General features: G+C 36.3%; 1 protein-coding gene across 11 annotated transcripts in view; it reads left to right on the forward strand.

Moving 5' to 3' along the window:
• Nucleotides 1-22,684, forward strand: part of ZFX (zinc finger protein X-linked) — a 135,614-nt gene that overhangs the window by 59,118 nt on the left and 53,812 nt on the right. For 3 of the 11 annotated variants that reach the window (XM_016433377.2, XM_056793365.1, XM_007493408.3), the window contains 4 exons: nucleotides 1,289-1,376; nucleotides 8,708-8,775; nucleotides 13,636-13,787; nucleotides 22,565-22,653. In XM_016433377.2, coding sequence (XP_016288863.1) covers nucleotides 22,593-22,653 — 61 coding nt within the window. In that variant the 5' untranslated portion in view covers nucleotides 1,289-1,376; nucleotides 8,708-8,775; nucleotides 13,636-13,787; nucleotides 22,565-22,592. Of the gene's footprint in view, nucleotides 1-1,288; nucleotides 1,377-5,265; nucleotides 5,359-5,507; nucleotides 5,587-5,896; nucleotides 6,032-6,146; nucleotides 6,249-8,707; nucleotides 8,776-13,635; nucleotides 13,788-22,564; nucleotides 22,654-22,684 lie in introns of those variants that run through there. The other 8 variants (XM_056793364.1, XM_056793366.1, XM_001362411.4 and 5 more) reach the window with 6 other exon arrangements.

A 22,684-nucleotide genomic window follows, 5' to 3' on the forward strand; every position in this document is an offset into this window, starting at 1 on the left:
ATCTCTTGTTTGGTCATAAATTCTTCTCTTCTACATAGATCGGACAGGCAAACTATTCTATTTCCCTTAATTTACTTGTAGTATCACCCTATATGTCTAAATCATATGTCCATTTTGACCTTATCTTGGGATAGGGTGTGAGATGTTGGTCTGTACATAATTTCTGCCCTACTACTTTCCACTTTCCCCAGTTTAATTTTGTTTTTTTTTATCCCAATTTCAAGTGATCTGTCCACTTAGCAGGAAATCTCCCAGGCTGCTCCTGTTTTCTAGAACTGGCACTTTGCAAATTAGTTTGAACTTTTGAAAAGCCTTAAGGAAATTGTTTAGTGGAAAAAGCACTGGATTTTGAGTTAGAGGATTAGGAATTAAATCCCACCTCTTATTATTTACTATCCATGTGATATTGGTCAGATCATTTAACCTCTCTGGGTCTCAGTTTTCTCATCTGTAAAATAAATTATACTAGATGACTTCTAAGGTCCTGTCAAGGTCTAAATCTATAGTTTTCTAAAGAAGAGCAGAAGCAAATAGTGACCTTTGTGCTTCGGTTCCCAGTATGGAACCTAGGTTATTTCTTCATTATATATGTAAAAATATATGTAATAATCACTAATAACATTCTGCAATTCCAGAACTGCTTGGACATGGAGAATAATAACATTTGAAAATAATCAGAAAATAATATATTTTCCTTTCACAAAATATCTTACATAAATCGCTTCTTGGTCTTATGTGAACTTCTACCTGTGTGTGTTTGGGAGGGCATGGCACCTAATTATTTTTAAATAAGATATGATGGGGCATCTAGGAGGCTCACTGAATTGAGAGACAGGTCTGGAGAGAGGAAGTCCTGGATTCAAATGTGACCACAGACGCTTTCTAGCTGTGTCACCCTGGGCAAGTCACTTAACCCCAATTGCCTATCCCTTACCATGATTCTGCCTTGGAACCAATACATAATATTGATTCTAAGATGGAAGGTAAAGATTTAAAGAAAAAAGAGACATGACAAGTCTTCTACATAAATGAGGAAAAGAAAATTGTCCTCCATAAAAAAAGTGTAAATTTGAGGATTCCTTTATAATTGCTACTATACTTTGTTCTTATTTATGGTGCCTGGTGCTTGACTGGATTTTGTTTCTCTATGCTTTGGAGTTGATGAAACAGAATAAAAACCCAATGATTTTATTTTAACAATATTTCAATAAACTAGTGCCTGATTTGTGAAGTATTTCAAGAAAATAATTTTTAACTTTGAATTTTAAACTTACTTTTTTTTTTTTAGGTTTCTTGGAGTCATAACATTTCTTAATGTGCCACAGTGTAATAGCTACAGTGAGAATATGAAACTTGTCCACAATAAAGTGTGAGAGGTAAATTAAGTTTATTTTATAAGACATATTTAGTTCAATAAATTACCCTGAGCTTTCTAGGAAAAGTTGATTATCTTATGACCTTTGGAATATAAAATAATAGTCAAAATTTTCACTTGAGAAAGCCAATATTTCCAAATAAGCTAACATTTTTTTCCCTTTACATTTTGGAATTTAGTCAGTCAGTAGTTACTAGGTAAATGAAACAATTTTTAGTTTGCTTTAAAAAAAAAACAAACAAACCCAGGGTATTGCTAAAGGATCTATAAAAACATTTCAAGGATTAAAAAAATGTTTAGTTACTAAAAAGTTGCCAAGAATGTCAGGTTTATAACTATCTGATCCATACCAAAAGCTTTGAAGGAATAAATATATGTATTTTATAACATAATACATTATTTTGATTACTGTGAAACTAGTTATTTTTATATTGTGTATACCTTTTAGTTGTAAATTCTTTATGCTCCAAATAAGTGAGGATTTTTGTGTGCCTTTTTATAGTGAAAAGTGATGGCACTTTAGAATTATTATATTCTAGTGTCTTTAGTTTTATTATACATTTATTTCTTCGAGGGCAAGTACCACACCTTTGTTACTATGCATAGTAGCCAGATCTCTATAGGGACTTATTAACATTTAACAATGATACCAACAGTAAGTAGTGTTCACCCCATTTGAGTGCACTATGGTATGAGACCATGAGACAACCAACAGTCTTAAATCATCTAAGAAGTATAGTGTCAGTTTAACTATCCATCTTAGAATGTCATTAACTTTCATAACATGCACTTTGTTACATCATTTGAATAAACCAATGAGTTACAATGGCTATAATTTCATTTAAAATTATTTCCTTTGAATTTCCTTTAACTAATTAATATCATTACTTTAAGAAACCCATTTGATAATATATTTTAAAGTGCATTAAGTTAGTGCATTCTGCTTTATAGCCTTCTAAATGTTTTTTTTTCTTCTCCTATTCCAAAGACAAAAAAGTCAGACTGTAATATCTACAGAATAGACTACATGTTAGTTACTGTTTTCATATTAATTTGTTACTACTTATAAAGTTATATCATATTCATCTTTAATTTTTTCATTGTATTTGTCCTTTGCAATTGATTGGCTTCACATCTTCACTTGAAGGACCATTGATGCCATGGGCATCCTAAATTATACATATTGAAACCAAACTAACTTAAACACTATCAGTGAGGTGGCACAATGAATAGAGTTCAAGTCTTGGAGATAGGAAGACTCATATTCCTGAATTCAAACCCAGCCACAGACACTTACTAGCTATGTGATCCTGAGAAAGCCACTCAACACTGTTTGCCTTAGTTTCCTCATCTGTAAAAATGAGCTGGAGTAGGAAATGACATATCACTCCAGTATCTTTGCCAAGAAAACCCCAAATTGGTTCACAAAAAGTCATACAAGACTGAAAAATGACTCAACAGACCCAAAACTAAACTCATCATTTTCCCTCCTAAATATACTCCTAACTTTCCTGTTTCTACTGAGCGTACCCAGTCAATGAAGTTTATAATCTTAGTCACTTTAATGAACTTTCCTCTCCTTTATCCATCATTTCCAATCAGATGCTCAATCCTGTCATTTCTCTCTCCATAACATATTTTGCATATTTGTCCCCTCCTCACTTGTCATTCCAATTTAATCCTTTACCACTTCTTGCCTTGCTCTTTTTTAGTTTTAGTTGGTCTCATTGCTTCTAATATTTCTTCTAATTTATCCTTTACACGGTTAAAGCTGCTCTGAAGAACCAATCTGAACAATACACTCCCAGATTTAAAAAACCATTAATGGCTCATGGTATCCTCTAGAACAAAATTCACTTGGCTTGGAGGACCCTCCAGACTCTGGCTCCAAGCTACCTTTCCATACTTGTAATATAGTATTCCCTTTCATGAATTCTTCATTTCCAGTCAAAGTGAACTTTCTGGCTACTGCATTTTCATCTGTGTATCCCTCAGCAGTTTGCATAGTGTCTTCACAAATTTGATACTTAATACATATTTGTTGACTTGAATTAGTTAATATATAATCTCAACTATTCTCCCTTGAATTTTCCCAAGAGTTTTAAATATTTTTATGATACAAAAAAGACACATGCATTTAAGAGTAACAACACTCAAACTAAGTTTCTGGCCTTTTAAATACGATTACTAATAGAACAATGTCTTTTATGCAGTTAATAATTTCCTTAAGTCTTATAGTGATCCTAGGATAATAGTAATAATAATTTAGTTTACAGCCAAAGGGAAGCTTTTTGGGTATAGTTTTTACTTTAGTTCTATGGCTACTTAATTCTAACCAGCATTATAATGCTACCTGAAAGAGCCACAATGTAAATTATTTTTTTTATTTTTATTTTTTTAATAAAACCCTTACCTTCTGTCTTGGGCAGAAGAATGGTACAGGCTTGGCAATGGGGGTCAAGTGACTTGCCCAGGGTTACACAGCTGGGAAGTGTCTGAGGCCACATTTGAGCCTAACTCTCAATACACTGAACTACCCAGTTGCCCCCAATGTAAATTATTCTTGAACTCCAATACTTTTAAGTTTGAGGTCTTTGGCCTCTTGAAAACAGGCCTTTAAAAATAGATATTAAATTTGACACTTCAAAATTAACAGACTCCATTTGAAAACGAACGCTGGATATTATTTGACTTCTTGAAGTAAATGGATTTAGGAATAAAAAAATTGGGAAAATGTTATCACTTAAAAACACTGTAAATCTGATAGGTAATAATACAATTTAAAAAATTTATATATAGATTCACTTTTAAATACTGCTTTCTGATAAAATTATGGCTATTTTAGTGCTTTGCTGCATGTTGAGGGCTTCAAGGTCACACTTCATTTGTTTACATCTTATACATCCTTAGGACACTGTCAAAACAGAGCAATGATGAAACAGTAAAATCAATCTGTGGACTCCACATGATTGTACTCTATTAATAAATCTGATCATTTGTACTTGATCAAACATTTAAACCTGGATTGAAAGAGCACACAGAATGTGTAACTAATCACAATTATGGTAAAATAAAACCTTCATCTTTGACATTCATAGTTTTGCTCAGGTATTTAGAATGGAAAAAATGACACATTATTTTTAATGGGAAATGACCATTTTTGTTATTGTTGCTTTAATTTACAATATCAAATTTTTCTTTCAAAATTACCTGAAACTAATAGAAATGACTAATTTTTCATTTTAACGTACATATATCTTAGTACCGCAACCAAGTAAATTTGTTACATTTTAAACACTTGGGAAAATAAAATTTGAAATACCCAGGAAAAAGACTTAAATTCGAATTCTTACTTCTACCACTATGTGACTTGGGACAAGTTATCTTTCTGGTCCTCAATTTTTTCATCTGTAAAATGAGGAGGATGGACTTAAGATCCCTTTTGAGTTCCTAAAACTATCATTCTTAAGATTTAAGTATTCCCATGCTACCATCACTATAATATAGAAAAAAGAATATATTCATGTAGAAAATATACAATTAAAAAAATCTTTATTACATGTATTTCTGCACATGTGCAAAGCCATTTTAAAAATGTAGTCATTTCCCTCCCCCCTTTTTATTTTTTTATTTTTTGCAAAATAACAGAAGCAGTTGGGTCTTATGGATCAACGAACAATTTAAAATATTTAACTTAATTTGTTTTGCAGTTGCACTAGGCTGGCCTTCCTCCCCCTCCGTTCCTTCTTCCCTCCCCCTCCCCCATCCATTTACACTGGTAAGTTCGTTTTCATTTTAAAATCAGAGCAATACTACTTTTTAAAAGGAAATTAATGTATTGGGAGGGGGGGGGATGCAAAATTTATCCTCCATTGCCACGGAGGAAGAATAAATCCGCTGGCGTGGGGGGGGGGGGTTGGTGTTTTGAGGCCTTCAACAAATGGAGTTGAAACGCTCGATCCCGACATAGAGCTAGGCGGCTGGTGAGTCCTACGTGAAGGGACAGGGTTGATTCTCCCGGGGGAAAGGGGGTGCGGGGGCTACATTGGGGTATCCTTTTTGGCGGAGGAGAGGAAGAGGGGGGGCTTTGAGGGTAGCCTCCTGGCAGAGTCTCCCCGGGTCTCAGCGGGTGGGAGATGAGCAAGTCGCAGCCCCGAGCGGGTTTTTACGGCCGAGCTAGGGCGGCGGCGGCGGCGGCGGCGGCAGTGGCGGTGCGTGTGTGTCGGGCGGGCGGGAGAAGGAGGAGGAGGAGGAGGAGGTGGTGGCGGCGTCGGTGCTGGAAAGAAGCGGGGAGGGGGGGGGAGCGTTGTCACGGAGACTCCGGTGCCGCCGGGGACCCCGCAGCAGCGAGGGAAGTGGGTTTCCCCGGCGGAGGGGAGCGGGCTGCGGCGGGGCCGGGGCGACGGAGGGACCCGGAGGGGAGGTGAGAGACCATCTCCCCTTCCGCATTTTCCTGGGTCTCTCTCCCGGGCGGTGACGTGACGTGCTGACGGCGGGCCCGTGCCGGGGATCTGGGCCGCTTTTTGTCAGCTCCGAGCTCGGCCCCTCCTCCCTCCCTCCGCCCGCCCCAACCAGCCGGAGCCCGGCCCAGTGCTCCAGAGAGAGCCCGGCCTGCAGCACCCGCGACCGCCGCCGACATCCCTACACGCCTGCACGGTGAGTCCCCGGCGCGGCGGCGGCCGCCCGGCCTAGTGCGCGGGAGGGCGGCCTGGTCGTGGCCTGGCCGGCCGCAAGGCCCCCCTCCCGCGCACTAGGCCGGGCGGCATGGCGCGCGGCGCGGTGCAGGCCCCGAGGAGGCCGCAGCTAGGCCCGGGGAGGAGCCCGTGTGCCCAGAGCGGCGGCGGCGGCGGCGGGGCTGGCGGAGGCGCGCTCCGTAAGCGGGAGGGGGGTGGGGGGGAGGGTTAGTGTGAGAGGCGGGGTGGGGGGGTACAAGATCGGTGCTATACCGGGGCCGGGGGGTATCGTGCACGGGGCAGAACCGGGGACGAGGCGAAGGCTGCAGGGGTGGGGGGAAGGCCGCAGGCGGGCTAGGGGTAGATGGAGATTTTTCGCTATGTAAATATCCGCGAGGGGGGGGTTGGGGGACAAGATGGCGGCGGCTCGCTGTCTGCTGCAGGAGGGCGGTTAAGGGGGGGGTTGAAGCGGGGGAGCCGCCATCTTGAATTAGTCGTCGGGATTGAAAATTCCGCTACAGACCGTGAGGGGGGGTTGGGGGAGGGTAAGACTAGGACTGCCCCCGCTATGAGCTCCGGAGACGCGGAGCTGTGGAGTCTGCGCGGATGGGGGCGTGCTCTCCTCTCCCTGGGACTGTCGGAGCCGGCGCCGCCATCATTATCACTTTGCCTCCAATTTCTTGGTGTTAGCGCCACCTTCCTGTTCTTCCTCTGGCACCTGTGACTGCAGCTTCCGCGGAATTTTAACTGTGCAGCCTCAGGCGGCCGCCACCGCCTCTTTCCTATGCCAGTGTCCCTCCCACGGACTGCACCCCGTTCTCCTCTCGGAGAAGCTGGCTCCTAGATGTGGCTTTGGGGTCAGGCCGGAGCTGCCAGGGGGCCCCGCACCCCCCCGGGGGCCCCTACCGCTCCCTTATTCTTTTCCTCTGCCCGTTGTCCCCCAGCTCATCGCCCCGAGACTAGCACTCTGCTCGAGTAACTTACTGGACCATTCAAAGATAGTCTTGTTCTCAGGAAACAAAGATCTCACGGAATCTTAAGAGAAAGGAAACTGTAGATTGATTTTACAGGCACGTTCGGATGGTCCTGTGCCCTTGACTTAGTTATACAATGAGAAACATTGTTGCTTTAGGTTCCTACATAATTAGAAACTTAACCAGCTAGGGAAAGAAGTTAGAACCATTCTCATTTTGTTCATACAGAAAAGTGCAGATTACACAGTCCCATGAACACGTCATCAAAATTTAAAATATTATTGAATAAAATACTTGTCTAAAAAATAAAATTTAAATCTAGAGAGTAATGCCTTTTTGTAGATCATTTTCTCTTGGTGCATTTTCCAAGTGTAAATAATGCAGAGATGGAAGTTTTTGAAGGGTTTCTAATGAGAACGTGATGTAATGCGGATTTTGTTGCCTAAATACATATATATATATATATATATATATATGTTTATTTCTTAAGTGTTTGTTATATTTTAAAGATGCTTTTTTTATACCATTAAGAAAAAGTAGTTGGTTTGACCAGAAAGCCCATTTAGAATTTTGAGTCAGTTCTAGTAACAGTAAAGAGATGTACAGTGTAATGAAATTGGAAGACCCAGTTAAAAGTTGGTACCTACCTTTGGTGAATAGTTACCCCAGTTGCTTTTTTTCCCCATTTGAACCCTTCTCACCCCAAATAACCCATAGGTTGTTAACTATTATGGAGCAGAAGAGTGATGAAACTACAGGTCAAATTCACACCATGGGAAATCAGTCTTATGAGTATTCTAATAGTAATATTTGATAAGACGTGTATTTTTTAAGTCTAGAAAAGTCCTTTTAAAAAAGGCACTTTAAGGATTGCCTCATGCATCCACTGTGTTTTGAATTGGTTCTGGGGAAATTAATCATTTCTTTTGTTTGAAAGAGTAATTCTGTTTTTTCATCAAGCCCTTTGGCTAATGTTTACATGATGAATGTTTAAATTTCCTACAAATTAGGGGATGAATAAGATCCCTGGATTCTAGAATTTTGGACCTAAATCAATGTGACAGCTTAAGATAGTCAGTAGAAGATAATTCTGCTTTTGGCAGGATGACTACTAGTAGATCAATGGTTTATCAACTTTAAAGTAAAAGAATCTCTCCTAGAAGTTTCTACTCTTCTGGGTATACCTGGTTTTTAAAAGCAGATGGGTTCCTGAATCCTTATGAGGTAGACATGTTTTTGTGGGGGTGCATGAATCATGTTTTTGTGAATTGAATCATTTTAAGTACTTTGGAGGCACTTAAAAAGATCTGTGGTAACTTATACAGTGAATAAGAGAACTCAAACTTAGAATAACAAATTGATGAGTGATTAAAGTCAGGTACAGTTAACTATTATGTAGGTATATTTTATTTTTAAAATTACTATGAAATCATATAAATGATAGTTGCACTGTGGTAAATTATGTGTGGTAAAAAATAAATACAAAAAATTGTAATATTTTTTATAGACACACACATATATACATATACATATATATATGCACACACATACCTTACTTATCTGGAGAGTTAAAGCTAAGCCCTCCAGGTTAAACTACCACCTGCTCTATTACTATATTAGAACTAAGTGTATTAAATATATTTTAACAACATAATTCTTAAATGTGGTTTTCTGATTTCCAACAGATTACAGGCACCAAACTAGAAGGGATGAGAGCAGCCTGTGTTATGTTAATAAGAAAGTTTCCAGAGAGGTGTGTAAATTAGAAGATAAAATTATAGCAAAACTGACAGCTGATGGCCTGACCTATGGAGAGGAAGGCAGAACAGCTAAATAATACAGACCATAGTTGGAACTATTACAGTAATGCATGTTGATAATGATTAAATCATCTACAAGGTATTAAATTATGCTCTTTAGAAAGGCAGGAAATCTATCATCAATGTGTGTGTGTGGGACTATGGATATGGAACACTACATTTCATGTTAGCCTTGGGTCAATATGTTGTATAGTTGGAATATACTTCTTTTAAGAAGTATCTCTGGGAGGGGAGAGGATTGAGGGATATTTTGGTTATTTTATTTAATGTAAAAAGTTTTGCAAAAATTTTAGAGGAAGTACATGCATATTCAAAAGCCTCATAAGAAATAGTTAATAATGGTTCAGAGCAAATATTCTTATTTTACAGATCAAAATGTAGGATTCAGAAACTGTGACTTGTCTAAAGACAAATGATTAAGGGAGTGGAGTAGAGTCAGATCTAGAACCTTGGTCTTCTGACTTCTAATACAGTGTTCTTTTGAGCTGGAAGGAATAAGTTTCAGTTAACTGGAGAATTCTGAGAATTACTGAGAGCTAGGCCATCTGATGAGGGCTCCTGTAACTTCTTTCCTCTAATCTTAAAAAAATTCTATCTCTTCACTAGTCCTTTATCTTTTCAAGGTTGAACCCAGTATCTCTTTTTTTTTTTTAACTAGGCAATGGGGGTTGAGTGACTTGCCCAGGGTCACATAGCTAGGAAGTGTCTGAGGTCACATTTGAACCTAGGACCTTCTGTTTCTGGACCTGATGCTCAATCCATGGAGCCACCTAGCTGCCCCTCCCCCCTTTTTTGATTCCCTCTCCATCAGTTATTTCCCCTTTCTCTCTTTTTTATACCCATACTTTCTGTCTTAGAATTTATACTAAGTATTTGTTACAAGACAGAAAAGCAGGAAGAGCTTCTCATTTGAGGTTAAGTGACTTGCTTAGGGTTACACAGTTAGGAAGTGTCTGAGGCCAAGTTTGAACCTGAGATGTCTGGGTTTGGCACTCTATCCACTGAACCACCTAGCTGCCTATCTCTCCTTTCTCTTGCATCATCAGTACTCTGCAATCCCCCCCCACCCCCTCCCCTAGAAAATATGCTTGGTTATATTTTCCATTCCTTAAAAAATAAAACCAACCCCAACTCATCAAGTTATTATTCTACCTTTATCACCAAAATTCTTAAAAGAATATAAATATATATTTATGTATAACAGTATTTGCTGTTCAGTTGTCTGACTTGATTTGGGTTTTCTTGGCAAACTACTGGAGTGGTTTGCCATTTCCTTCTCCAGCTCATTTTATAGATGAGGAAACTGAGGCAAACCAGGTTAAGTGACTTTCTCAAAGTTGCACAGCTAGTAAGTGTCTGAGGCAGAATTTGAGCATAGGAAGATGAGTTTTTTGACTCTAGATCAGGCACTTTATCTACTCTGCCACCTAACTGCCTGCATCTATACATAGATGTATGTATACGTACATACATACATACATACATATATATACACACACATATACACAAAAGTTTCATAAGAAATCGTTAATAATGCTACATTATACATCCATCTACCCATCCATTCATCCATATGCATAATTTATTGCCTGAACTACCTTACACTTCAATCCTTTTTGTCACTCTGGATTCTTTTTGCCACTACCTCTAAATAGCCAAATCCAGTGACTAAGTAGATATCCTCCTTGATATCTTTGCAACATTTGATATTGGTTACCATCTCCCTTTTTAAAAGTTAATCTTCCCTTTGGATTCCTATGATACATATTTCAGATGCTACATGATACCAGTTTTCCTAGTCCTTTGATTATTCTGATGTCTCCCTCATTATCTCCTTCCTTTCTATGTCATCCTAAGAATAGGTATTCTCTAAACAATTCTCACTATTCTTTCTCATGTATTCTTTCCCTTAGCTGTCTTAACTTCTTAAATAAATTTAACTATCACTCATTAAGGTGGTATTTGTCCAGCTTTGTCTTCTCTTGAGTACAGTACCTTTGTTTTCAATCTTTTATTGGATTCTCTTGGATGCCTTAAGATTTGAGTTTGAATATGATTGATCATCTTTCTGCTTCACCCCCACCAAAGACTAATTCCCTTTTTTACCTGTTCTCCCTATTTCTTACTGGCACTACTATTTTATATAACTCCAACTCAGTGTCAGAATCATCTTTTGCTTACACATTTTCCTGAGTGCTCATATGATCGATTATTGAAATTCTTTTGATTTTTTATTAAATATCTCTACCCATTTCTTTCCATTCCCACTGTTATCACCTTTAGGATCCTTATTCTTTTTCGTTTGACCCTTTCTAATAGCCTCTCTTTTAGTTTTACTGCTTTGATATTCTGTCTCATCCCTTTCCAATAATCCAATAGGTATATTTTATCCAACAACTTCATTTTTCCATTTTTTCCCTTTTACTTGGAGCCCCTCAGATATTGCCTTCTCATTGAAATCTTCATGTACTATATTACTTTATCCTCCTTAAAATGTTATTAGTATTTTGTTGAACTTGTTTACATTTCTTATCTTTTCTACTATATTATAGGCTTCTTAGGTTATGGAATGGATATTTTAGACTCATAGGTTTTGAAATGGAAAAGATCTCAAAGGTCATCTGCCATTCCCATAGAGCCTTGTAGATTATGGATACTCAAATATTTGTTGAGTGAATAATTTTAAAGGAGTCTAATATGGGAGGGGGATGGATACATTTTGCAACTTGATGTGAAAGCTGATTGCATTATTTTATTTACTAGAACTAATCGGAATAGTTGCTTTTAAAGTCTTTGGGAAGGGAACCAACTGTTTAGTAGATTGTATGTTTTAGGGGATATTTCTGCCATGTTATTAGGTAGGACAACCATCATCAATCACTGAACAACAGTTTTTTAAAGGAAGGTGGGGAGGTGGTGTAATAGACGGAGCACTGGGCTCATAATCAAAAATACTTTGGTTCTAATCCCATTCCAACACTTTATTAGTTATATGACCTTGGGCAAGTCATGAAAACCCCTCCTTTGAATTATTTAGTAAGCCATAAATAATTTTTCTTCCTGTGGAAGAAATTTTTATACCCAGTGTTTTCTGTGCTTCCCAAATCATAGATTCTTCCCTTATTTGAAAAACCTATCTTAAGTTAGGGTTTTTTTTTTCTTCATGAATATGAAAACAAAATTGTTTTTCTTTTTTTAATTTAAAACTACTAAGATTAAAACTTTTTGGGGGGAGGGGGAGTTCAAGTGAATTCAAGCAAGCTTAAAATACTGTGTCAGTAGACACTTAAGTAGGTCTTTGTTCTCATTGTTGTAACTACCTCCTCTAACAGTTCAGATCACAATTTTTTATCCTGCTTGGATAACTTTTCCACATCATTCTGTAAATGGTCCAAAGGTGGAAGTGAGTGGGTAAGGGAGTTGACTACTCAGTGTGCTGGGTCTGCCTTCTAGCTCTCTTAACATTACCTGGATACCAATGGAAAATCTAGTCTGTCTTTTTGTTTTCTTTGGCTTTTTAATTAAGATTGAATTTTGTTTCAGGGAGAAATTTTAAGATATTGAAAGCATATATAATCTGTCAAATGCAGGTCAGTCTACTCTTTTCTATTTAATCCTGAGCCTAGTTTTTTTTGTCTGCACTTTTTGTCCAAGTTCTGTTTATAAAAAGATACTTATTTATCTTTCTTTAGAAAATAGATAAATATAGTGATAGAACATATATATAGACAGAGAACTAAAGATAGAACCTTTATACTTATATATAAACATCTAGATATATCTCTATATAAATATGTAAACGTAGATATAAATACATATCTGTAGGTAGATAGATGTCAGTATAGATATTGGACAACAGATTTTCTGTCATCCACTTGTTTTTTCTTGTGACTAGTTGGGCTGATTTCTAGTAAATGATCATAAATTTCCTTTATGGGCTCTAGTGTTTCATGGCTAGATGCAATCAGTACAATGTCATCCATAAACAGGAATATCTGGAGGATATCATTTGTGAAATACTCCTTATTACCCTCATATCTTCCATCAAAGATACACTGATTGGTTATCTAGATTCTGTAGAGACAAGAAAGTGTCAGTAATTGATATTCTTCTGTTTAGTGTCTTCCAAGTTCATCCTTAAATATTCTGGGAATTATCTGAATCTTCCATCTCCCACCTTTTCCTACCATGCTTATTGCTCTGTTTTAAAAAAATGAGATAATCATAGTTTTCCATCATCATCTTCTCTATACTAACTAGTATCATCTTTGCCTGCCATAAATTTCTCCCTTTCAAAGAGATTGTAGGTTTGTTGCTTGAGATGATTTATAAGTTCTTCTGGACTTCTTGTAGATTTTATTCATATATATCCTTTAGGTTTTCTTAGCAAATAAGTATATTATGTGTTGTTTGTTATTTTATTCATTTCCCAGTTTTGAGCTTCCATGGCTTATTTGAATAGATCAGGGTGGAGCTCATCTAATTTCATATGCTATCTCCTTGGTTTCTAATTTTGTATTTTGATCTTTTATAATTTGATCATTTTATAATACAGACAACAGATTTGGAAATGACACAAAATTCAGTTATGGGACTAACTCAGTTTTCGCCATTTTTCAGTTTATTTGTAAACTAGAAAAGTTAAGTTGAACTTTGCCTACTTTGTAAATTCTTAAATAGATTTTTCAGTTCAGAATAAATTAGTACAAAAAAGAAAATATTGTTTGTACATAGTATCAAAAAAGAGCTAAAAGGAACATTAGATAATCTTTCTCTCATCCCTCCTTTTACAGATGTGGAAACTGAAGCCCAGAGAGGTGAAGTGACTTGCTGACCACACCACATGGTGTGGCCAAAGCCGGAATTTGGATCCAGGCCTTGTAGTACAAATCCAGTGCTTTCTTCATCAGACCCTGTTGCCTCTTCACTGGCAGAAAAAGCTTTTGTAAGTTGGATTCTACTCTTTGAAGATTAACTCTAGTTTACTCAACTTTTTATCTCTTTTGCACTTATGTGAGCTTAAATAAAAATTGTTGAATTGAAAAACCTTCCATGATTTTAGGTTCTCAAATAAAGTTGTTATTGGTCGATCGTTTTTTGAAAACATTCTGAGAATAACTTTCTTGAATGATTTACTCCAAGCCTTCAAATTTGCAACACAGTAGAGTATAAGAGGACTTGGGTTTAAATCCTGTATCTGCCACTTCTTACCTATAAAACCTAATCTCTGTAGACACTTCAATTTCCTCATCTGTAAAATGAAGCAAGTGGACTAAATTGACCTCTGAGGTCACTTCCAACTCTAGATCCTGTGACTATTCTAAGAATGATTATTGAATGCTTTCATCATAGCTAGACTTTATTTTCTCCCTAAACTATTGTGACCAAAATTATTTCAATTTTTAATCTTATTGTTTTTCTATTTTCAACATTTTAAATATTAATCCTTCTTGGGATGTGAATATTATTATGGAAATTTACATATCTTGAGCATACATATTTCCAAAAGGACATAGTATTTGTGAGTTTTAAATGAGGGGAGGGAAATAGCTTGTTGAATAAATTTAGGTAATTTCTTTTGGGTAAATTAAATAATATGGACTTTATATTATGGAGATTTACTGTATCAAAATCTAAATTTGCAAATAGGTGCATATTAGAGTTTAAAAAAATAATTCACATTACAAAATGAGGTTTACAGTTCATTACATTTCATATGAGCTTAGTGACTATAACTTCTAGAATGGTACCATTGTAAGGTGTCACTTCTTAATAGTTATTGAATTTAATTTTTAAATCTATGAATGGCTCCTTAGTAAGAAGAGGAACTTAAAGCTCAGATATTTGGAGAGATGTGCTAGTAATTAAAGATAAATCAGAAATTAAAGGAAAAATATATATATAAATTGGAAATGGAAATCATATTTGTTAAAAATTCACCTTATACTTTATTTGCTTCAGGAGAACAGAGGAAATTTTGTATAGTAATGCTAACTAGGATAGCTATATCCCAATAAAGATAGGTTGAGTGGAGAAAATGACCTTTGAGCAGGGTCATTTTGGGTTGAATATTTTTTAAATACATAAATTATTTTGTGAGCTTGTTGATTATTATCTAGGCAGAAAGCCATATCACTGTACATACTTTCATTTGTTATTGATATCTCATGGTTTAAACCAAAGAATTCAATTGTGTTTTTTTGGATCTAGTTATTATTAAATCATTCAGAATAAGGGCCCGTACTTTTGTTTTGCTCTTTATTCAGAAAAATTTCAGTTTGTAATTCAAAATTAGTTGTGTTTTACATAAAAATGAACTTTTTTGCCATCTTTTAAAATATATTTCTACTAAATGCTTTTTTTTTAAATCAGAAGGTAAAAATGAGTTCCAAACCAGTTTTAGTTAATTAAATATTGAAATTAAGGAAGACCTAATATTAAAATTTGTTACTGTCAAAAATAGTTTTGAGGTCATAAGTTACCAATGTGATACTACATAATTATGAAGAATGATTTGAAAAGACTGTTGAGAATTTGAAGAAAGATGTTGTGTTGGCTTTTTTAAAAGCCTGGGACCGAAATATTAATGCATAAAAGTAATCCTAATTAACTACAAAAATATCAGGTGTTATTTTAGTAAAACGAACTTTGATTTCACATCTGCTCATTTGCAATTCATGTTGGAACTTGTGTTTCCTTCTCCTTGTTTTTATAGTAGGAATTTCTGCAGTGGTGGTCTCGGCTTATGTTTTTTTTTCATTGAGCATTCTTTATTGCAAACTTTGTTTTTACTTTTAAAGCCTTTCATAACCTAGTCTCTTCCTACCTTTCCAGTCTTTTCTCCATGTTCCCTGTGATTCAATGACACTGGTCTTCTTGCTGTTCTTATATAAGACACTCCATCTCTCATGAGTACTTTTTATGGCTATCACCACCATGCCTGGAATGCTCTCTCCTCATCTCCATCTCCTGGTTTCAAGTCTCAGCTAAAGTCCCATCTTCTGCAAGAAGTCTCTCTTCCCCATCTTCCTTAATATTAGTGCCTTCCCTTTTAGACGACCCTACAATTTTTCCATATGTTTTCTTTACACATTGTCTTTTTCATTGGACTGTCATCTCCTTTAGATCAGAGACATTTTTGCTTTTCTTTGTGTCCAGCATTTAGCACAATGCTTCACACATAGTAGGTACTTGCAATTATTTTAACTTTCCTAACTTTAATGATTTATTATTTATATAAGAATCTTAACCCCAAGATAATTTTGTGGACAAATCTGGAAGTTTTAATTTTCAGTTTAAGGCATATATTTCATGTGTTATTATTACATGACTTATTGTATATTGGCATTGGTTATTCAGTTCATTTCAACAAATATTAAATGTTATGTGCAAGATAGGTAGTGTAGAATCTGTTTTAAGTTTGCAAATTGTAATTTGATAAAATTACATTTTGAAAATTAGTCTGATCGTATACTTTATCAAAAGCTTGGCTAAAATTGTGGTAAACTGCATTTATGGTGTTCTTCTATCTCCTACAGCACTATGAAAAGTCAGGAGATTTCCTCATCTTTAAAATGAGCGAGTTGGGCTAGGTGCCTTCCTAGCACTAACAATATATGCTTGGAAGTTGTGAGATGAGTTGGGTGTGATATGATGTTGGCGGTATTGTTGGGCATAGAGACAAAAGGAAAACTCTTGAGAGTAATAGTACCAAAAGATTTAGTGGCAGATTGATAATAATGAATGAAGGCTAACAACTTTGTACCATGGAAAATACTGGTACTTTTGAACAAATTGGTAAAATTTGGATGGAAGGTTGGATTAGGAAAGAAGTTTTTACAAGTTTATTTTTATATTTTGAATTTGAAATGATAGATCACTTTAAGTGGAAAAATTCTTCAGGAAACTATAGCTATTAGAGATTGATCATCATTATAATGCAATTAAGAATAACACATATGAGGAATGTATAGTAATATGGCAAGGCATGAAATAATGCAAAGTAAAGAAAAGAGAATCAGAAGACCAGTTAGTTGATAGTCTGTATCTGTTAGCAGACTGCTGAGAAACTCAAAGCCAGAAAGGCTTGGGTTTGACACCTATTAGTTGTATTATTTGAGCAAGTCATTTAGCTGCTCAGTATCCCAGATAATTCTCCTAAGATGAGAAACTTCACAGAACAGTTGCCCATCTGTTCCAAACACCCCCCTCCCATGCATCTTTATAATAGGACATGTATATGTTTATATACACTAATGCAGAGGTAACTAATGAATAAAGAATTGAGGAGGAAATAGAATAATTTACATGGTATGAATATTTGCATATAGTTTGGGTTGGGGTCAGCCTAGAGGAAGGAAGCCCTGAGAGAGTAATAGAGGAGAAAAGTGAACAAGGCAAGTAAAATAGTGAATAGGGAAAGAAGGGAAAAAGGAGAAGAAAGGAATAAATGGGATGGGGAACAGGAGAGAATAAAAGGAGGATGGAAAAAAGGTAGAGGAAGCATGGGTATAGGGGGAAGAAATGCATTCTAGGCATGGGGGATTGACTTTAGAAATGCAAAAAGATGGGAAATAGCACTTCAAGTTCAGGGCTACAGCTGGTTTGACTTGAGTAAAGAGCTGGACAAGAGGAGAAATCCAGGTGGGTTGGAGTCATAATTTTTAGACCCTTAAATGCCAGATTAAAATTTTTGTATTTTATCTTTGAGCCAAGAGTAAAAGGAAATGGAGGGGGCTGATGGTCATATGGGATGTGAAATATGGTCCGATTAATGATGTGGACCTGGCTCAATATATGTTCTAGGCACTGTGCTATGTTCTGGGGATACGAAAAGAGACAAAAGCTCTTCTTCAAAGAGCTCACAATCTAATGGGGAGAAAATAAGTAACAAGTCTTTATAAACAAGCTATATAAGTATAAGTAAAATAAAATAAAATCAGATGGGATATATTGAAAGAGGAAGAGTTAAGAGTTGAGAAAGACTTCTGGGATACAAACCTGGGTGACTGATTAGGTAAGGATGCCCTTTCATCTTTCTCCTACCTCCAGTGTGGATCTCAGGAAAAGTTCTTTCTATTGGTTCTTTGCATTCAAGAAGAGCCTTGGTGTCTGGGATGCTTTAGTGTTAGTGACATTGTTTTACAGAGATTGCCATTCTTATATCATCTTTATTTGTTGTTATTTAGTCAATCAGTCATGTCTGATTCTCTCTCTCACCCCCTTCCCCCTCTCTTGTTGTCCCCCCTCAAGCCCTCAATAACTCTTATCTTCTGTACTGTGTATTGGTTCTAAGGCAGAAGAGCAGGAAGGGGTAGACCTGGCCCTCAGGCCACTGAACTGTCCCCTATGTCTGATTGTTTATGATCCTATGGCCTATAGCTGTGTTTGGCAAACCTATGGCTTGTGTGTCAGACAGAGCACTCAGAGCCCTCTCTTTGGGTACGCTTGCCTTCACCCCAGCACAGAATTCGCCAGTTTTTTAACTGGAAAGCCAGAGGGATGCAAGGTTGCTCCTTCCCCCTCTTCAGGCTGCTCCTCCCCACTTTCCGTGGGTGCCCGAGGCCATTTCTCACATCACCAGTCCCTCTAAAAGATTTGCCATCACTGACTGGCCTATAGCAAGCCAGGCCATTCTTTCCTCCTCTATCTCCTGAAGACTGTCCAAGCTCATGTTTGTTGCTTCCATGACACTATACATCTCATTCTCTGCTGTCCGCTTCTCCTTTTGTCTTCAATCTTCCCCAACATCATCCTCAATTAGCTATCTGTAATATCAGCCTAATATTAGTTGGTTTTGTTATTAAGGTTAATAATCTTTTTTTGTTTGTTTATTTGAAGCTATGATTTCATTGGTATAGGTAACTCCCAGTGAGGAAACTCCCCCTATCAATGCATATCAACAACTGTTCTGCAATATATAGCCTTAGAGAATTGCCTACTGGTGCAGTGTCAGAGGCAGAATTTGAAACCAAGTCTTCTTGATTTCCAAGGCCAGTTTTGCATCCACTATTCCATGTTTGTCTCAATAAAACTAGACAATTGTGAACTTTAAATGACCCAGACTAGACTTCTGAGGGGAAAAAAATTTAAATTGAAGTGAGACATTGGAACTTGTTTATCCAGGAAGTGGTCACTATTAGTGAAGCTCTTACTTTTAAGGTCTTTTCTCTTTGTTCAGCCATGTAAATGCTACTCGTAATTTGACTACAAAATTTTGTTCTAAATCACTATTCCTGTGTGTAAAGTCTACTTGAGAATTCAAAGGGACCTTAGTGGTCATTTAGACTTGTTGTTTATACCTGGGGAGACTGAGGCTTAGAGTGGTATGGTTTCTTGTACAGAGCTTCTCATTGCAAAGTGGGAGTTTTTTCTTTTATGCTATCTTGGAATTCATTTCAACCTGGCTGTATATGTGGAAGGAACAATCCCCACATTATGGGACCTTGCAACAGTGTGTTTATATAGGGTTGTTTGTCAAGGTAAGATACTTTCTCCTCTTCCCAATAATGGGAGAGAACAGAACTGATACTAATTTCTTATGGCTATGTTTATTATTAAGAGTTAATTCAGTTTTAAAATAAATGATAGCAATAGGGACCCTGACCTGTGATTTGAGTGGCATCAGTAATTCTCTTGAGGAAACTTCTACCTTTGTACAGGCTGGAACCTTCTATGAAACTTACTATCTCAGAAATCTAGATAAGAGGTAGATATCTATCTAGATATCTATCTAGATAAGAGAAGTTAAATGACTTGTCAGAGATGACACCACCATTATGTATCAGAGACATAATGAACCTGAACCCAGGTTTTCCTGACTGGAAGGCTGGCTTCTTCTCTACTCCATTGCCTCAAAACAAAGCATGTACCAAAACATACACATTCATAAAAACACTGATCTGTCTATACACATATTAAACATAGTACATATGAACAAAAGTCCTTCCCCAAAAGATAGCCAAAGAATATGATGAACAATTCTCAAAAAAAGTCTTGCTAGCTATTAGTACTGTGAAAGAATTTCTCAAATCACTAATAATAAGAGGAAAACAAATCCAAACAGAGGTTTCACCCTACAAATTTTGCAAATTGCATAGATGAAAAAAAAGATGGGAAATAGTCTATGTTGGAGGGATTGTACAAAGAAAGATTAACCAGTGAAGTACATTGTGGGTGAAGCTATGAATAAGGACAATAATTTTTTTTTTTTAAATATATTTTATTTGATCATTTCCAAGCATTATTCGTTAAGGACATAGATCATTTTCTTTTCCTCCCCCCCACCCCCCATAGCCGACGCGTAAGTCCACTGGGCATTAGATGTTTTCTTGATTTGAACCCATTGCTTTGTTGATAGTATTTGCATTAGAGTGTTCATTTAGAGTCTATCCTCTGTCATGTCCCCTCAACCTCTGTATTCAGGCAGTTGCTTTTTCTCGGTGTTTCCACTCCCATAGTTTATCCTTTGCTTATGAATGGTGTTTTTTTTTTCTCCTGGATCCCTGCAAGTTGTTCAGGGACATTACACCGCCACTAAGGGAGAAGGACAATAATTTTTTAAAAGACATTATGCAAATAAAGTGATTAAAATGTTCAAAACCCTTGGACCCAGGGTTTCTTCTTCTAGGCATAGAAGTTCACTGTTAAGAAGTAAGTCCCCATATACATCAAAATATTCTTGGAAACTTTTTTCTGGTAGCAGAGAATTGGAAACAAATGCCATTTATTGGAGAATGGCTAAGTAAATGGTGGTATATGGAAGTAATTAAATATTACCGTGCTGTAAGACTTGGATAAGTCACTTAAGCTTTCTGACTCTGTTTCCTTATCTGTTAAATGGGGGCTGGGGGTTGACCTGAAGCCCTTCTAGCCCATATTTTTAAAAATTAATATTTTTGACATTTAAAAAAATCAAGTTTTATATCAAATTCATTTCCAGATACAACTTTCCTTCCTCCCTTCCCTATATTAATCCATTTCTTGTAACAAAGTTTTTAAGAAATAAAAGTCAAGTTAGCAAAACCAGCCAACATATTAACCACATTGACAATATATCCAGTGTTCCACATCTCTGTGGTGAGTAGTCCCTCAATTCCTCAGTGAAAGGGCGGGGCGAGTAGGGAGTATAACTCAAGTCTTTGATTCTGTGATTAATTCAACTCCTACATTTGATAGAGGAGGAATCAAACTCATAATGGTTAACTGACTTGTCCAAGATTACCGTTCTGTGTTTCATTGATTGAAAATTTCAGGATTTTTTTTGGCTTTTGTCTTAGGTAACAGGCAATAATTTCAATAAAAGGGGTTAGTAATAAATGGTTTGAAGTGCTTTCTTATATTATTCATGAAATTGACTTAAAATAATAGTTTTAAGTTAGCATAGACCTTAAAGTTCAAAGCCAATATGCAACTAACTATATTTCCCAGTATCTTTTAGAGGTGGTAGGTTATTCAGTTTTTGGATTTAATAGCTCCTTGTTTGAGTAAGAATCTTTGTGTAAGTATTATTGTGTACTACATGTGTGCATATACATATATATATATATTCAAATTGTTCCTTCTTTTTAGGATGATTTGATTTGTATCCAGACTGAGGTGTCCTGTTTAATTTCAAGTAGCATTGGATAACATTGCTTTTCCAACAATTGCCATAACAGTTGTAGCCTACTTCTGATCATATAGATGAAACTAATTTGAGTTATATGTAATTGAGGCATATGCAAGATTGTGATTTTATACACATGAAAGTCATGAAAAAAAATCCAGGATAAAGTAATGTAGATTTTCATATGTGTGAAATAAAATTTAAGAGTCAAGAAGTATATGAAACGTCAGAAGATTTTATTCTCTTTAGAATATCAATTCATTGTACAAATTAATTTTTCATTAATCAAAATTAACATTGTCTTGTCAAAATGCTTTGAATTGTTTCTTTGGTTTGCATGTTCAGTATATTTTTAATATTTTTTCATGGACAATAGTTAATTATATTTTTAAGGATGTACATAACAGTATTTTCTTTGTATTTTTTCTATCATGTCAATATCATAAAAGGGCAACACTTTTCTTAAAATCATACTGAATGTAATTAATTTAACTCCTGAAGAAATAATCCTATCACCTTAACACTTTTTTTAGAATAGCTAAAAATTTGCAACATTCTTACATTTACACCTAGAGTTTTCAAGTTTTACTGAGCATGAGCATCTTCTTGTCCACAATAAACCAAAATTGCTCATTTTTACTCATGCTATAGTTACCCATACTTATTTATTTAGAATTTTTATCCTGACATTTGTAGAGTTATTACAAAATGGGTATAGGTTTGCAATTTGGATGTCTTGTATTAGAATGTAAATGTTTTTCACATCAGGATTGTTTTGTTGTATATGTATGTATCCATAGCACTTTATACAGTGCATGCACATATAGTGGGTGCTTAATAAATATTTACTGATTGATTATGGGAATTCTCAAGTCAGTTTGAGTTACTCATCAGTCTCTCTAATTTTACAAGTTATTTTTTGAATATGCGCATTTTTAAGTGCAGGCTTCTTAAATTTTAATTTGGACTGACAAGTTTTTGATAGTAATTAATTTATCAAAGAAAAAGAAATGTTTGTTCTGAGGCAAGGAAAATAACTTCATAATTACTAAGTATAACTTTTGATTTATTGTGAAATGATTAATATGGGATTTATTTTTTTTCTCCTGGCTCAGGATCAGTGACTGATGAGAATCAAAGGCCATGGATGAAGATGGACTTGAATTGCAGCCACAAGAGCCAAACTCGTTTTTTGATGCAACAGGTATCAATCATAACAACTTCTTGGGTTGTTT

The sequence above is a fragment of the Monodelphis domestica genome, chromosome 4 (assembly GCF_027887165.1).
Source record: "Monodelphis domestica isolate mMonDom1 chromosome 4, mMonDom1.pri, whole genome shotgun sequence".
Lineage (NCBI taxonomy): Eukaryota > Metazoa > Chordata > Mammalia > Didelphimorphia > Didelphidae > Monodelphis > Monodelphis domestica.